Consider the following 19,424-nt stretch of genomic DNA (forward strand, 5'->3'; position numbering starts at 1 on the left):
TACATACTCTGGTCGCATGTATGGATTATTTAGTAGAATTAATGTCAGGACAATTGAACAATGGCCGAGTAATAAATGAATTTATTTGTTGAGATGGTAGCACGTATTTAATATAAACCTTAAATATATTAAAAATAATATATATGTAAGGTAATATGTACGTTGTACGATAAATGTTGTGCCTCGATGAGCCTTTGTTTAATCACGACTCTGGAATTCCACGATGAACCGCACCCGTGTGTATATTAACAGGCATATATATGGCCGCATCTCCTACACCTACAACACACATATATAAAAATAATAATAAAAACTTATACTAGCACAGTCATCATTTTAATTGACTATCTTACCAGCAATTACGCTCGCCGTGTCAACGTTTCAAGAATCTTATTAATTAAAATTTCTCATTATAAAAATAAAAGTTAAAATTACCCATAGTTTTGTACTGTAGCAGTATCTAAGTAAATAAATTTTTACTATGTTGTTGGTAGAAATTGCACTTAATTTACATACTATCAAGTAGTAGATTTTACAATGTGCATCGAAAAATTTATATATTTCCCATGTCCGCATAATATCAAACTTTTTGATAATTTTAATTAAAAATTTATGTCTATTTTTTAAAAATTTAAATTATACTAAAATTACCCGCGCGTTTATATTTATTTATTTTATAATAACTGTAATCTTTAAATTTGTTTTAAAAATTTCATAAATTACGCGGGAATATGAATCATTCAAATTTACATGTGTCCGGATATCGATCATATTTATAAAGATCGATAATCCTGACAATAAATTATGTACTTACATGTGCGATTAAAAAGTGACATCTTAATAACTTCATGACTAATTAAGTTCAAGTTAAATAAATATTAATATTTATGTTTGATAATTGAAAGTATATTTTAAAAAATTAAAAAATAATATTTATTTTATTTATAAACGTTTGTAAATTAAAATAACGCGTGTGGTGGTTAAAAAAGTTTGTCGGAAGTGTAGTAAAAATAAAACGAATTAAAAAGTAAAACAGCTGATTTTTAAGAGGGGAAATTTTTTTTATTTCTATGGGAAGTGAATAGCAGAAGCAAACGTACAAGCTGGTGTGTTTTTAAATAAAGTCCGAGTGAGATAAAAAAGACCCGTGACAAACACTGACATCGGGTGAAAGTACGTCAGTTTAATAGCGTGTAAGTGCGTCAGCCAATAGTTAGCTTAATATAAATTCTACAGTATGTGGAAGCTTGTCTATAAATGACGTCATACTCTCATTCGTGTGTGAGAGAAGGTTGCGTGCGTATCGCGTGTTTTTGAGTCTTTGTGTCTTCAAATTTTTCCTACGTTATTTTTATATTTTTATTTTACTTCATCAACTGAACTCGTCTTGTGAATTGAAAAATCTAGTCTACAGTTGACTTCTCTCGTATCCAAACGCGCGTTTCAATAATTAAAACTTTAATATAATTTTATGAGTGTAGTGTATATTGTTTACTTGAAGTTTATAAAAAAAAAATAAATTTTTTTTGGCGTTTTTACGTGTGTTGTACACGGGCGTGCTCAGGTAATCACCGGCGGCCATCATTGTTGTCAACATGGCGGGCAAAGGAGGTCTTGCCAGCGAGGTAAGTTTGAATGATTACTTAAACTGTTATCATTTTATTACTTATCTGGATTATTTTTCATCATTCGACGAGGACGAAGGGCTGGATGTTGTCATGATGAACAGTCACCAGGAAAAAAAATATTTATCAATATAATGGAGCGGGAAAATTTAATTGTTACATCTCTGGAATTTACTACATCCTGCGGATTGTAACTTTTGGCCCAGACTGTATTTATTTATTGATAATTATGAGGATTGGATGAAATACCTTTAGTGTGAGCGTAGATTATTATTTGCTGCTGGTATTCAAATACCTGAAGGATGGATGGTATTGAAATAGTTAATGTTTGTGACAATTGCTAACCACGCCCTAAAAATTAAATATTCTGTAAATATTTCATAAACTTTTCGATGTTGCTGGTATAGTTATCTTTATTGAGATATTATTATATAATTTTGACGTCAGTAAACAAGTGAGCAAAAGAAATAAATAAATATAGGTCAAATGAAAAACAAAGATGATAGAGGAGGAAGTAGTTTGACTTGTTTGATCGATCTAACGATACACTTGTCGGTTTATTTTCATTTCAAATATCGATTTCTTGTACTCGTACTCATACTTTGATTAAGTATGCAGACAAAACTTGTTCTTCAAGGTCTTTAAGATGTAATGAGATGAGAAATTCATTTTTGTTGCGTGTTAAAAGCATTCATATTTAAATAATCCTCCTGAAGTTAGCAGACAATTAATATGATGTTAATTTTCGGATTTTTTTCCAATAGATCAATTACAAAAAAAAAAAAAATATAAAAATATGGGCATGTAGAAAATTTTAAAAAGTACAAGTGCAATTTTTTTAAATATTTTTTTTTTTGTAATTTATTGCTTTGAATAAATTTCAAAAATTATTAGGTTCGCTAACTTGAGTTTTATTTAAAAGACTGGTATTTCGGAAATCTTTTGTGTATTAAAAAATATATGAATATTTATTTTGGGTACTTGGTAACTAGACGGCTCTATGAGGCTTTTAAAAATCATTACTAAGCTAAAAAAAATTAAATAATGTTGTGAGAAATATTTATAAAGACTTTCGAAGTATAAATAATTATAATTTATTAATTCTGTGAGAATAATGTCAGAGTGACAGGCCACGTGGATTTATTGCCACATGGAAATGTGCTTGTGATATTTTTATTAACTTTAAATGATAACTGATAAGTTGTTACTTTGACATCGCGTAATTAAAATTTTTAAATTATTTCAGTCATTAACTAACGAGTTTAATCAGGATTGAAAATTACATTGCAGTAATTGGAGCGAATTGATTTACTTTTTTCGTCATGTAATTACTTGGTCATATATTTTTTTTTCCGTGAGTCATTGCTGAGTCGTTAAATCCGTCGACGAGTTTCCGAGTAATATAAGAAAGGGCCTGATGATTCTAACTACGGGCCTGATGACATGTGCTGTGACATTAAAACGGAAGATGGCGACTCTGATGTCAAAATATATTTAAAAAGTTAGCTGTCAAAGTTTTATTTTTAATACATTTGCATTGGAGTACAGAGACGGTACAAAAATATGCACAGGCACTATTGAGATAGTGATATTAAAATAATGTAACTGTACTTGCACTCATGCTACGTAATCCGACATGTACTTCTCTCGGTACGTCTCACCTTCGACGTTAATTTGAACGATACAGTTCGCGCTTATTATCACTAAATTAGCCATTATGTCGTTATTTTAACGAGTCAATGTGTGTCAGGGGGCCGACATTACTACTTGGTCTGCATATATCTCAAAAATTTTATTCGTCTATACATATATATACATATTTATATAGTTATTTTTCTATTTAAATCCTCATCTGACAATTGCCAGCTTTAACCAGAGAATTTATAAATTTTCTTTTATTTATTTTTAAAATTATCATCAGTTTACTGTCCAAAGTATGTTTATACGACTAGATTAAATGTAATTATTATTTTTAGTGGATTTTATTGGAAGACTGTTGTATTTAATGGTAAACTTCCTTGAGAAATAAACGAAACAAATGGAGATGGACAAATGAAGAATCATCCCACGCGCACAAGGGGAAATGAAGAACAAGACGTTGTTGGGAAAGAAACTGCCCTAGAACTAATCGTTAAAAATCTTACCAATTTGTATTGAGATCTTACGTGGGTGTAGGATGTGATAAACTTTTTTTTAAATTTATCTCGCTCATTTATTTTGTCAATAATTATAACTCGACTCGAAAATTTACCAGATTAAATTTTAAAAATTAGCTGTCAAACAAATAGAAGAAAAATCTGCGGTGATTTTTTTTTTACTTCTACGGGTGTAAGATTTACTTACAGGAAGCCACACAATCTCTCTTTATTTCATGGAGAAACCACAATCGATTGAAATGACACCATTAAAGCTTGGGTACAAGCATACCCAAGAGACTGGTCTCTCATATTTCAGTCTTCTATGTATACTGTGTCCTATCCCTGCATCTCGAGCTCAGTGTGACATAAAAGCTCATTTTTTTGTTTCATTCTATAAACTTGAAATAATAAAAGTCAAGTTAAACATGTCAATATCATGAGATAAGAATTATCAATGTCCTTATGCGATAAAACTTTAAACAAAATTCTTTTTTTCAGTCAAGGTAGTGACCCACTGCTCACATGTCTTTATTCAAACGTAAGCTGTTTTATTATTTCTTATCAAGATTTAAAAAATTTAAATTACTTGAAATGGTTATTTGTGGAAACTGATACCGTCAAAGCAGATCCCATTTGCGAAATCCGGGTTAAGGAACCATCTGGCGCCGAAATAAATCGATTCAACACGATAAACCCACTCTTGGAACGCTACATAGCTTTATAAAGACTGATGAAAATATTAGACATTCTGAAATAAATGTTTGCTTGACTTTTATTTTTTTTCCACGGAGAACAATTGCTGTTTTTTTTTTTTAAACTGCAATAATAAATTTTAGTCAAAAATTTACTGTATGGAGGTTTGATATATTATTTTAAAAATTAAAAAAAAAGTACGATAACAATTATAGAGATATTGTAAATATTATTTTAAAATTTTATTTACTCGAGGTTATAATAAGATACTTGAATAATTCTTAAGAGAGTTAACAAGTAAAGGCTCTGAGAGTAAATACTAACGTGATTAAACCACTTATTTCATAAAATCTGCTTAAAATAAACAAAACAATTTTAATCTTCTAAATTGTTCAAGCGTTTAAGTGTACTTTTATTTTATTTTTAAAGTATCAAACAAAAGAACCCATAGAAATTTTTCCATCACAATATTATTTGTCACTCGAGTCTTAATGTCATTAAAATATATTAAGAGCGTATTATTGACAAAATTGATTTTATTAATTGAGGAAATAATTGTTGAGATAAAAATCTTGTAATGAAATACGTCTTGTGGAAATGACGGGTTGATTAGTTGTAAAAGATGGAGCAGGACAATCAATTCCAGAAATTTATGGTAGTGAGCCTGCTGGCTCTGTGGATAAGAGCCGAGGAAAGGGTTGAGAATCTTCAGTAATCGAAAGGGCATAAAAATAGTGGGAGGAAAAGCTTCCTCGGTAGGGTATACTATAGGGGAAAACCGTCGCCAAGGATAGGGAGGGGATAAAGCCCCGCAGTGCGGCGCGATCGATAGAACCCCTTCTTTTCTCTCTCTCTCAACCGCGAATCTTTTCGCGACTGTCGCGCTACTGCGGGCGAATTTGTAAACTTTCCGCGATTCGCGCGACTCTAGGGCTTTTATATTTTATTTATATTTTTTATACGAATAACTTGTAATGCATGACAGCTTTTGTCAAGAAATTTCTTTATCGTCTTCAATAAATTCACTGCCTGATATCTATTTAATTCGCGACACACTCATAAAGTGTCAACTACTTTATTGTAGCATTAATTAATAAAAAAAAAATTAAAGTTATGATAAGCGTAGTTGGGATGCTGAGATCATGTCGTGAATTACATTTATATTTTTTAGCGTACCACTAAAAATAATCAAAGGGTTATAATGTAATAAAAAGAGAAGTGATAGGATTTTATGGATGGAGATTGGACCACCAGTGGAGAGTAACGTCGAGAGGCTATTCGATAAACGAAGTAAAGTGGGGAAAGAGAAAAAAAAATATTATGAGAGATAGAGAATTTTCTGATCGATTGAAACACTGCAATTTTATGTGATTGATTTCATTTCATTTTTCTATTATACGTTTATTTTTGTCAATCGACAATAAAATAAAATGTAAATTGAAATGAAACAACCAAGATACTTAAATTTTCCCGCATTTTATTGTCAATTAAAAAGTTAAAATTTATCAAGTATATAAATAGTAGTGTCATCGAGTTATTCGGAGTAGTTTTCACCTGTCTAGTGTAAAATAAAGAAGATAAGGCTCACTCGCGTGACTATCGAAGTCTTTGCGTGACCTTGCACTTCTGTGATTAACTTTGCAGTACAAAAGTCAAGATATCATACACTGTAATTTATGGTTCAGTCTAGATTATAAAAAAAAAATTTAATTCCAGTTTACAGCTGAGAATATTTTATGCAACGACTTTTATTAAATCTCAGATAAATCATTCGGTAACCGAGTTAACATCAATAAATACAGTCTGACTTAATCTTGAGTGTACAAGCGCCAGTTTCCATTGAATTTAGCATCCTATGACATACTATCAACTTTACAACTGGATAACTCGGCATTTCAGTAGTATAGGTCTGTTGCTGTTTAAATGCTTATGTACTTGCATACTATTCATAAATAAGTTTCATATGTCGAGTGTTGTATTGCCATTGTGTGGTGACACGGAAACGCGATACTTGATTTTCAAAAAATAATATATATCTATGTATATATTTATATAAATTTTGTTGTATATAAAATATAAAAATCCACCGCGAAGTAACTGGGATGTAGCAGGGTCTAAAGTGTTTATTGTATGACACACTTATTAATTTTTTTTTCTTTATCCAACTTGCGATTTAAGAGGAAAGAAGTTACGTTTCCGTATGACTCATACCCAAAGTACGTTCTCAGTCGTTACGGCATTGTCGAGATCACGTCGTGACGGATAGGAGTTGCGGAGAGCCGTGTGCTTACATAGATTGACCGTAATGTGTCTCTTCCTCCGACGCACATACGGTCCAGTCACGGTCACCACGCGTTCGCATTCTCGAAACACACATGAGTATATAACTCATATATCGTTGTTGTATGTAAATTAGTCTAAGTCGTCTAGTAATTTTTCTATAGACATAATTCATTTTGCACTTATTCTTCCAATACACAATAAATATTTAATAAAAATTTGTGTCAAGATTTATTATACACAATTATTTTTTACTTGTTATTATTTTTAATAGAGTCAAAAATATAAAAAGATAAATGATGAGATGGAAAATTTCTATTATGTTGGAAATAAAAGGTAGGAATTGAGCTTTTGTGAATCCAGTTAAATCCAGAGCAAGAACACATAACTATAACAAGACGTGTTAGGGTCGGGGCTTACGACAAGTAGAAATGGACCAGCAAAATCCAGACGTTTTTTGTTACAACCAACCACTATGTTTTTTAAGAATCATCGATTTCTCACTACACTACCCTACATTACGCTACACTACTTTACATTACACTACGCCTTGTTTCTATACTAGATAAAAATATAAATGAATCCAAGAAAAAAACTTGAATTTACTGCCTTGTGTTATCACACATGGCAAGTATTATCGTACATATACATGTACATTTGTACATCTTTTGAGCCTCAAAGATACAACGGGGATTGAGATACTGAGACTGCGGGGCGCCGGTGTTTTTCCGGATCAATCTGGTTCTTAAGTCATGAATGAACGCACGAAGCCGGATGGAACTAGTGAGATGAGGGTGTGTGAATTATACTCTACTGTCTATGTGAGGTCTTAGCAACATATCTTTATGAATATACACACATGTATTCAAGTGTTCTCTTATCATTGTTATTTCATTCATGGCCGACCGAGTTTACCCAATGTGTTCATATCATAATAACTATTTTTAATTTCACTTTTATTTTTTATAGTCCGAGGTAATTTTTCTTACAATTATTTACGTATATTTGCTTCTAACAGTTTTACTATAAAGTTTTTTATTTTATTCAGGTTAAATTTGTTGATCCGTAATTGGGAAATTTAAAGAGTGGGGCTGAAAAATCACAGCTACGTCATCAAGTAACTATATTATTTACTACTTTACGTGCATTGACGAAAATATATATTTCTTCCACTCTATATAAAACTTAAAGTGTATCAAAAATAGCTTTCCGCGTTATTATCTTACAAGCTATCCATCTTTTACGGTGATTATTACGTGTCTTGGCACTTTGACAATTATATTTTTTTAGTTTTAGAAACCATGATGGAGTATAAACTTGAAACTGTCCTCAAAAATGAATTATTATTCATTATCATCATCACTTTTTATATATATTGTATACAATTAATATTCAGTTGCATCCAGTTTATTATCACAACATATTTTTATTATTGTGTACATAAATTATTGTCGTGAGAAAATTTAATGGAAAATTTTCATTTGATTAATTGAAAAAAAAAAAAAAAAAAAAAAAAAAAAACGTTAATTAATGTCAGCATACGAGAAATTTAAAAAATATAAACATTTGTGATGCAAAAAAAAAAGTTAAATTCATCAGCTTGAATTAGAACCGCGTGTACTTTAAAAAATATTTTTGTTTAAATTTATCATCTCTGATTATTTTAAAAATAATAAAAACAAAAAAGATAAGTGTTCTAGATTTTACTTTACTATATATCCATTATAAATCTCTAAATATATATTAATATCAGTCTTTAAACAAGAAATAATCTTTCGAGTAATAAAAATTTCTAAAAATTTAAAACGCCCATTAAAATAATAATTTGTATTAATAAAATGAAAGATAAAAAAAATTAAAACAAATTAATGACAAGTGGAAGAAGAAATGTATAAATATATATATATATATATATATATATATATATATATATATATATATATATATATATATATATATATATATATATCTGTATAAATATAATTTAAGTGGAAGTAAAAATGACATTGAAAATCAAGACCTTCTAGCTGCAGTTTATTTAATAGTCATAAACGTCAAGTAGATTCGCGTGGACGAATCTCTATGCAGGCTCGCATTTTATAAATCTACGTACGTATATTTGCGATGCACGTGCATATTCGTGTAGGTCGATGGCGAGGGATAAACATCAGGGAATATAGGAGAACACTACTACTGTACAATATATAGAGATATATTGTCAGGAATACTGCTGGAGGGCTTGTAAAATGATGCGCCGTACAACGCTACGTTACATAGATAAAACGCTATTATATATTTGTTACTATATACTATCAATATATACATATATATGTATATATTGTTAGTACAAGTATAGAAGTAGTGTAAAAGAGCTTGGGCGAGTTCGAATGTTGCGCGCGGTGGAGATTGGCGCAAGGCCGTCATACCGGCATCATTGCGTAATACTTTAAGCATATATATATTCAAATATATATATGCAAGCTCGTCGTACAATCACTGTTCTTATTTTTGCTTTTGCTCTTATACTTAAACTTAAATTTCTTCTCCAGCTTTAGACCAACGGCATGATAACGCGACCACGATCATTAATTATTATCTCTCACTAATGAGACACTGATATTTAATCTTTATTAATATATATATAAAAAGTTTAAGAAACTTTAATTTGAATTGCAGTACACTTTTTCAAAAAATAATTAGAAAAATGTTATCAGCAGAGATAGTGATAATTATGATACTGAAGTTAGCCGACGTCTAATAATTTTATAATTTTTTTTTTAAAGCAGCAAATCATAGAAAAAAAATATTTGAAAAAATTCCACTTGTAGTTTTTTCAATTTTCTACATGTGCTTTTTTTTAGTTTTTATTTTTTTGTAATTTATTCGCTGGAAAAAAAATTCAAAAATTTTTAATTGTCTGTTAACTTTTGGATGATTGATAATTTTGAGCAATGACTTTAATTACATAAAATATTTTAAAAAATATAAATGTATATGAAGTTGAAGGTATATTAAAATGTATGTTGGTGTAAAGGTGAGATGTGAAAAATAAATAAATGTCTTAAATTTTTTTCAAGGTGATAAGTATATAAGTCTAGAGTGCTAACGATAGATAAATTTCGTGCGAATTGGTTCACATTAACGTTTATTAATGATCTTTGGGGATGAAAGAGATACGAGGAAAAAAAATTCCACCTTATATTTTTATTTTATTTTTTGAGATACCCGCAATTTATATAAAATAAAAAGAAAAGTCAAAGCTCATCATTTAAATTAAATTAATTTATCTAAAACTTTTCTTGTTAAATTATAATAATTAAATTAGATAACTTTAAAATTATATTCAATTAAATAATTTATATTTGTTATTTGACTCACAATAAAACCCTCTCTTTAAAAAATAATCTACAGTCTACTCTAGACAGTATTTATAAAATACTTCCGGTGTTTTCTTTTCCCATGAAGAAGAAAAAAAATAAAAAATGCCTTCACAAAAAGGTTTATCACTCAGAGATTAGATAAATGTCGTCGAAAAAACCCTAAGGGTTCTAAATGATTATATCTGACCGACATTTAACTCCTTTGTTTCCCCCATTTCCCATTCTTTATACTTATTCCAGTCGTTTTATTTTCATCAATTGGAATCAAGTGTATAAAAGCATTCTTTTGTTGTCAATCAATACTGCATTGTTGTGCCGAGAATACTTTAAAAGCTCAAAATAAATAATTTCTCACATTTTTTATCATCCAAGAACTTTTTTTTCAGCTGTCAAAAAAGAAATACTTTTTTTTAAATTTTTTAAAAATTTAAGTGCGATTCGATTGTCGGGGGAGACAGATAAGCCAAATTGTCAGTAGCTCAGTAGTACAGATGGGGTCTCAATGCAGTAGCTCTCAATCATCAGATATTAAGTAGTGTCTCTTTGCTGAAACTGGGCTCCTACTATCGGGACAGAACGAAAAGAGCTTGCGCGACATCAGCGCCACGTCTCAGCGTCATAAGGAAGAAATAATAGGGGAAGAAATGAGGATGCTTCCCCTCTTAAAAACTTATTTTTCCATGCACGATTCCGAGCTTTACTTCTCTACACACTATTATAGTTATAGCTGGCAGTCGTACAATTTTATGTAATATTGCCATATATATATGAACGGAGCTTGCGCAAAGTCCGCGAGCTACAAGGAACTTTGGCTCCCTGTCAACCGGCTGAAAATCGGTACGGGGGTGCGGTGTAGCCGCGTAGTAAAGGAACAGTAGCGCGCGCATCTTTAAATGCTGACGGTCGGTACGGGTAAAACTGTGATTATAAAGAGTGGGGGAATAATGTTGAGACGGGTCGATGATGCCGGTACGGTTCGATGAGGCCGTTGCGTTAAACCGTCAGTCAGTCTCTGGTCCACCCGAAGCCGCGACGTTAAACGCTTCTATTCACATCGAAACTATCGCCGCACGCCGCAGCCATGGGTGACAAGGTTTGTGACGACTGAACGTTTGGTTACTGAGAGAGAGAAAGAGCGTTAATAATAAAAAAAAAAAAAAAAAAAAAAAAATTTTAATAAGAGATATATGTAAATAACCACCGAAAGTTTTTTACATGAAACACGGAAAGATTATTTTTTTACACACCCGTAATATCGGATAAGTTGAACATAAAATCTTTTTTTTTTTTTTTTTTATTACTATTTGACGTTTTTTTTTTTAGCGTGAGAGTGAAGATAAGAGTGATCTAGAATAGGAAATATATAAGTTTACTTGACGTAAATTTGAGTTTAAATATTTTAAAGAATTATCATGGCGATAATTAGGTCGCCGTAGTTCTCTCTCTTCATCTCCGTTGGGTTGTTATCAGTGAAGGTGTTTAAATTTAAAACCGTAAAGATAAAAAGTATGAGTATTACTTATTGTATATATATATGTATATATGTATTTATATATATATAAGGAAATGGGAAAGAGACGAAGAGAAAGAACAGGTCAGCAAGAAATAAGGAAGGGTGGGTTGGCGGGGCTGGTGGAAGCTCGTCGAGGGTAAGAGGGAGTGGACGGTGTCTGTGGAACCGCCGCTAAAGAGGAGCTTCGATCGAGGGTTTAAGCGAGAGGGTGGGAGCAAGAGAGAAAAACGCGAAACGAGTATAAAAAGCTCTCCCTGTATGTGGAGAGCTTCTCACTAATTATTTATATATTTTTTTTTTTAAAATATATGTCTACTTCTCATACTTGCTCGTACTCTTTCGTATTAATTTAAACTGAACCCCGGACAAAATTGATATTGTATAACCTTATAGAGTGTTTCACAGTGATCTACGTACAATAACGCCAGTGCTCGATACGTACGACAACTTCCGGTTGTCTGTGCAAGAAGAGAGCTAAAGAGATAGCGAGATTTTATGAGCGAGAGAGTAAGAGTGTCAAGAAAACGGGCGTGAGTGACATAACTAGAAAAAAAAATTATATATATATATATATATATATTAATATTATAATTAGTAATAATTAATTAACATTTAGTACTGAAAGAAAATATAAAATAAGTTGGGTGCTCACACGGTCGACCAAACGACGAGTAGCTTCACTTAAAAAATAATCTAGTTAGACTTAACAAAAGAAGAAGACCGTTCGTTACTCTACTTCTGACAGTTGACTCGTCGTTAATTACACAATGGTAATCAAAAATTTACTGAGGAAATGATATTTATTGTTATGAATTATAATTTTTAAAAAAGCTAGCTTTTATTTTATAACGTAATTTAAATTTAAACAAAAGTGCTTTGTAGTTCTTTGCACGCGTTTCTTTTTTAAATTTATTTAAAATTAATGGAAATGGAGCTTGATTTAGTTTAGCTGATAGATAGTTCATAGAAATGGAAAATGAGCTAATGGAAAGTTATATAATTGTTGTTATAAAACAATTTATAAATTTGCGTGGTAATAAGTGTAACGTTATTACTGCAGTGCGGCAAAAAGTGCCGTGGGATGATGCTCTGTTACGTCATTTTCCAGTAGATCAATTTATAGATTGAGATTTTAAATTTAATATTGTATATTTTTACATCGATTTAACTATTTTTGGTGCTGGTAGTAATTTAATTTTACAAGTAGGTCAGTTGCTAGAAAAATTATCTCGATTAATCGATTATTTTTAAGCTGGAGAAATTGCACAAAGTCCTGTGTACCAGACATCCTGATATATCTAGCACATATATGTTACATATATATATATGTGTAGATTTAATCATGGCCTTTATTCGTTGGTCAGCTGGTATCGAAGTTTTCTCCTAGGTCTGGACGGAAATGAGCAAGTTTCTGCGCAAGACGAGTGCAACCTCGTGCAGAAAATATCAGGGATCGTTCCTCTGAATTCGCAACAATTTTAAAAATAAAATATAATATTATGAATATTTGTTTAAAATATTTTCATTCATTGTTAATAGCAGAGTTGAGGTTGAAGGCTCGAATCTCTTGATGCCAGCAATAATGACAAGTGTCATTTATTGATCTTAAGTGAAAAAATGTCTTCTTTTTGTTAATCTCAATCTGATGAATTTAGTCGCGAGATTGTTGAGGAAGAAGAGAGAGAGAAAATCTCCATGCATATACGAGTAGTCTCATCAATCGCTATATTCCGGCTAGCCATGCGTTCCGTGACGTTACATCAAGGCCGGACACGTCAATTGATAAGGTCGTTCCTTTTAAAGTCCCTTGGTACCCGACGTTTTCCATTCATTGAATTCTCACCACGCCTATAGAGCTACAGCTTCCGCCTTATCTTTCCGCTATAAATTTATTCGCTAATTTTTTATTATTCCTGTCATAAAATTTACATTTCTTCGTTATTTTATCGGCCATCGCGTCTTTATTGTCAGATAAAAAATTTTTTTTTACTCGGTACCCTGTTTTCTTAATTGACGCATACCAAAATTTATTAATTTCCACAGATTTATATTCTTTTAACCCATGGATATTTAATTTAATAAAGTTAAAAATATTGATAAAGGAAAAACAAGTATATGATATTAATATCGAGGCGAAGAAAGATATTTTACGATACCGAGGGGTTAGTAACAGTACAGGGAAGACAGGTATAAAAAGGGTCGCAGACTAGATGGCGCCTGAAGCGTCCGCCTTCTGGGCGTCTATTGATCGTAACCTATTTATAATTCATCTTTGCATTTTGATTTTGAAAAATATCACGTGTTTTTTATCGACATTACCATTAAATCCCTTTAAAATATCCCTCGAATTTTTACCATCAAATTGTCATATAAAAACTCATATTTTTTAAACAAAATTACGAGCCTTGAAAAGTCTTTACACCTGAGCTTTAGGGTAACAGCCTGACTTTTAAATTTGTAAAAATAAATTTCTAATAATTACTCATAATTGAATAATTTGTTAGCGACAACATACAATGCTATTTTTACATTACGAGCACGTCATGAGTCAGTTAATCGATTCGCATTGTCTAAAGCCACAATAAATATTTTTTTCTCTGAAGAAACAAGTCCATAAAAATTGATTTATAATAAAAGTAAAATCCAAATGCTTTTCTAAATAATTAAAATTAATTGAGGTAAATCTTTTACAGGTTTAATTGTTACTTTCAAAGACTTCTGCTTGGGCGTTTGTGGGTCTTCGATTGAGACGACACTTTTGTGTCACCTAATCCTCTATGGACTTCGGTCATTGTCCCAGGATTTTTTTTGGTTTTATTTATCAAAGCCTTAAGCAGCTACGCTCACTTAAAACCAGGCATCACTAATTCTTCTATTATCATTATTATTAATATTAACAATTTGTTGAGATAATAAACACCTTGGAGTGTTTGCTAGTAAATTTTTTCCAGCCGGTTAAATCCAGATACTTCGCCCACATAAGAGCTTCCGGGAGATTGTAGTGCAATTGACAGGAAATAGCATTTAATAATAATAATTTTTTTATTATTATTATTATTATTATTATTATTTTTTGGAGCCAGCAGTTAAATAATTATTACAGCAGTAAGGAAATATATGACATTAGCTGGCGCGAGCTGATTCATATTCGTTATTATGATGAAATGTATTACACTGAGGTGTAGGTCTCATTGATATGCATCGAACGGTTGATCCGGTTACGTGATATTCTCGTGTCACCCACAAATCTCTTTTGTTCACCCACCTCATCTAATCATAGTGTCACTCTGTGAATATATATTACTTTGAGACAACAATAGGTGACAGGGTTATCGTGATAGCTTTTAATAAATTGTTTTTTATGTTTATGTTATTGCTCATATTAATTAATATCAAGTGAGCTGTTTGATAAAACTTTTATTTAACAATAACCAAGACGAGTGTCAGCAAACAATGAGATTGATAGATTGGTTTACGTTTAACGCGCTAATTCATTGTTTCAGTGCTTTCATTATATCGGCAGTTCATAAATGTCAGTTTTCAATATATGACTGAAAATATTTAAACTTTCAAAATATTATTTATTATTAAAAAATTTATGGAAGTGACGGTAGAAAATTTTGAAAAATTACAGAGAAAGAAAAATTAAACTATGGAAAAAAAATTTTAGTAGATCGGCTTAAATGCTGAAAAAATCTTTTACCCGTAGTAAAAAATATTATTTTATATATTTATTATTAAATATTTAGCTGAAGATGAGATTTACTGAATCGGAAAATCTAGATCATTTTAAATTTAAATTCTACACATGAAGAGTTTAAACAAATTTGCGTAACTTTATTAATGAAATACTAATTTTAAAATCCTTGAGTGCGAATTATTAAGGCAGAGAAGATTTAATTTAATATTTTAAAAAAATATAAATATTAATTATGAAAAATGATTTAAATTAGTGGTTTGAATACGAAAAAAAAATAAAAAATAAAGAAAAGTGATTACGTATTTAGTCTTAATTAAAAAATTGACTCGCGAGCCACAATGTCAGTATTCCAATGCCGACGATTGCAATGTTTGAGTGTCTAGTATAATCCATGATATATAATACTGTTTGGCATTAAACGACCAATCTCCCTCTTGACCCAATTCGTAAAACGTCCTGATGTACGCTCATGTATGTACACATAGGACAGTGCAGATCGCACAGAGCACACTGAGTACATCAGATCAGTACATCAGTTGAGAGACATCCCAATCGCTGTTGTGTTACGTTTGTGTGCCGTAGCTTCCTTATAGCATTTCATACTCCACATTATACATCAGGCCAACCGGGCCAGGGTACCCCCGGGAGATAAGAGCGAGCGAGAAGCGACACATAATGACGCGTGACGCATGTGACGAGTGGTCTACACTACACGTCACACAAGATGTAGATAAAAGTGTCTATAGTACGTTAAATCAATTTATCAATGTCATCAAACAAAAAACACTCCATCTACTCTATAAAATAATTATCATCAATTACTTATTGTCAATAAGGTACCACCTATTCAAATCAGTCTGAAAAATATTTAAATCAGTCTAAAAAAAACATTTTTTTTTATCAATTACAAAGAGGGGGTGACCTTTTGCGTGCAACGAGCTAATAAACGATAGTTGCTTTCCGCCTTGGTACAATACTTCCGTCAATCGATTTAACTGTATTATCTACACCGTTAATTGCATTTTATCCTTCATTTGATGTTTACATTGGGATTCACCTACTCAAGAGCTTATCATAAAATAAATTTTATCCGGTTATATTCAAAAGTACATTTTAGAGCATTACGTAATACGTTGATGCAATAATTACAGCAATCATTATCATTAAACATGGATAGGTAATATTCAGAAGTTGATAAAGCTGTATAGGGGTCACAAAACGAGAACAACGTCCGCAAATGGGACTACACAAGGCCTTTGTATGTTGTTCTTGATGTAGACGTACATATAAGTATAAATATACCCATGTATACCTAGTTTTATAGATAAGTAGCGGGGAAATGTGGCGCCATAGGGTTAGGGATGCGACGACAGTCTGGCGTTAGGGGTGATAAAAATTAAAAAAAAAAAAAAAAAATAAAACATAATAAGAATAATATACAGTAAGCGTATCACATGACAACCAGTGGAGTATGCAGCGCCTCCAACGGTACTTGGACATCCAAGTTTGCTGGCCTGGTTGAGTATTGATCCGTGAATGTACCCGCGACCCGCGGGGGCGCTTGCTTGGGTCAGGGGTGTCGCATTCATTGCACATGCGTCAATTCAACCCAACATCGACCCAACTTGTGTGTCTATGCCGTCTATTCAAAATTCTTTTGTTATATTTTCAATTCTCCTTTATCACACATATATACTTTTATGTCATTAGTCAAAAACAAAAACACTAATTATATTTACCGCGACAAAGCAATAACAAAACTGAAAAGGGTAGATGATTCTTTTGAATACCATGACAATCAATTAACTGTCAACAATATCGTCGTAGGATAGAATTTTTAAAAAAAATGTTAAATGACACGAGTCAGTCATTGATCTAACCTCGCATTCGAACTATTAAGTACTCTGATGACAATAATATATAACACTAATTCTTCCCACACAATAGCTCGTGGTCATGAGTCATTTAATGTGTTCACACGTGACATACGCGGCCGAGAAACTCCATAAAATTGTTTCCGTATGACTAATAAAGTGTTCCAGCTACTTGAGACGGATTTTATGTCTGACTTAAATTGACTATTACTACTGCTACTTAAAAAGTCGCGCTAAAAAATATATATGCCTACTTGATGGTAAACTTACGTCTATTGAGTGCAGAAAGATATCAAACCTCAATAAAAAATATATATATTTATTTTAGAGTAAAAAAATAATCCACTTTACAATAGACGTATATGTATTGACCATTCATGAGATATCTGACACATGAACGGGTTTTAGAACCGTCTAATATAACGGAAGTACCTGGTTATCCAATAGTACAGCAAGGTCGCACTTGAAACTACAAAATAAAATTTTTTAGGAGCGCCGATGGTCAAGCGCATGACTTGTTTATTCATTTTACCCGTCCGCGTTTATTTTTAATCACAATCATTCATTATGTACCAGCATACTCCATTAATTCACTATTTTATTTATTTATTTATTTGTTTGTTTATCATCCAGCCCTGGTCTAATTATAATTTATAATTTAATTTAATTTAAAAAAAAAAAAAAAAACTTGAACGATTTATTTATTTAAGTTAATCATATCATCACTCATTTCGTTAACTTTATTTTTTCCAGCATGGCCGCACAGACTCATATAGAGTCGCCACGTTACCGAACGTTCGCGACGACAACAAAACTGCTGATGGAATGTATAAGGTACACATACGTGCACATACACAGACACACACACATACATACTACACAAAAATGAAACAAAATAAAAGTACAAGTCGGTTTTTACGACGCTAAATCAATACTCTTCTCATTACCGATTAATACAAAGAGAATCGTAATTCTAAAATTATTTTTCTACTCACACCATCACAACACCGATAACAAAATAAAATATAAAGTTTCTATAAATATACAAACATATTTATAAGCTTTTACTTGTGTGACATTTCAAAATAATGAGAACATGTCAATTTATATGGGTTGCTTTTAAAAAAACTTTTCTCAACTGTCTGCTTTTTATCTCGCGACCTCCGACCTTTACTCTTTTCATTAAAACCTCTAATGAGATATCCATCTCAATGGATTATTTATGAAATAAATTTAACAGAATTAAATCCGCAGCATTTGAATCCGTCTGAAAATCTGTTACTTTTTTATCTGCCTCTTATTCTACTTTTTTACCAGAATTTTATTCAAGGGATTGATGAAGTAAAATAACGTCTGCCCTTTCTGAGGATCGACAGCTGGTTCACTCGGGCTATCATGCTTGATGAGCTACTAACAATCAGCTTGAACTAACAAACTTACTCATTTACTTCTACTTACACGTCTCTGGTATTTTCTCAATTATCCTCTTGTTGATAATCCGCTTGGTTCTTCCTTCGCTGCTGCTGCTATTGTTGGATTTATAATCGTTGGATCTTTCTTGCACACTTAACACTCTGATAACTTTATAATTTAATTAATCGCCGTAGATTATAATGATAACAACTATAACATTATTAATAATGAGATTATCAACAGAGATCTTTAACATTTATTAATTTACGTACGCTTAGAAAAAATTTATTGTAATTATGCTTCAGTCTGTAATTTACAAGAGCTTGCTCTTAAATAATTTTGTCAATAGAAAGCTAACACCGCAATAGATTCAAATTCAAAATAAAGCGAATTGGTATGCATGATTAAATATGGATGCTAGTATTAATTACTGCCCGTAAAAAAAATTACGTTTAAGAACGGGCTTTGAGTATAAGTTTTAATGTTAAGTTGATCGTGAGATCTGGATGAAGACTGAGGGTGAAGCAAACATGGAGTATGAAGTAATGTCTAACAGACACTCGACTCGTTTTAATTGAGAGGTTAATAAGGATGACGACTTATTAATTTGTGCTACAGTAACTATCAACATTGTGGTTATTGATGGTGTTGGTGATGGTGCTGGTGGTGGTGGCTCGGCCTCAGTCTCCAGAGAAAGCGGCCAATTGATATTAATTGTCTCGTGGAATTTTTTTTACGACCTCTATTAATTACTGCTTGTTATTCATCGTCATTATTTATATTTATATATATATTTTTAATTTTATTA

General features: G+C 31.5%; 1 protein-coding gene across 8 annotated transcripts in view; it reads left to right on the forward strand.

Annotated features, from left to right (window-relative positions):
• Positions 1 to 1,268: 1,268 nt before the first annotated feature.
• Positions 1,269 to 19,424, forward strand: part of LOC103572337 (sodium/potassium-transporting ATPase subunit alpha) — a 30,448-nt gene continuing 12,292 nt past the window's right edge. For 2 of the 8 annotated variants that reach the window (XM_008550885.2, XM_053741502.1), the window contains exons 1-2: positions 1,271 to 1,625; positions 17,957 to 18,037. In XM_008550885.2, the coding sequence (XP_008549107.1) occupies positions 1,596 to 1,625; positions 17,957 to 18,037 (111 nt within the window). In that variant the 5' untranslated portion in view covers positions 1,271 to 1,595. Of the gene's footprint in view, positions 1,626 to 11,104; positions 11,210 to 12,254; positions 12,400 to 17,956; positions 18,038 to 19,424 lie in introns of those variants that run through there. The other 6 variants (XM_014443093.2, XM_008550886.2, XM_008550887.2 and 3 more) reach the window with 6 other exon arrangements.

The sequence above is a fragment of the Microplitis demolitor genome, chromosome 8 (genome assembly GCF_026212275.2).
Source record: "Microplitis demolitor isolate Queensland-Clemson2020A chromosome 8, iyMicDemo2.1a, whole genome shotgun sequence".
NCBI classification, from domain to species: domain Eukaryota; kingdom Metazoa; phylum Arthropoda; class Insecta; order Hymenoptera; family Braconidae; genus Microplitis; species Microplitis demolitor.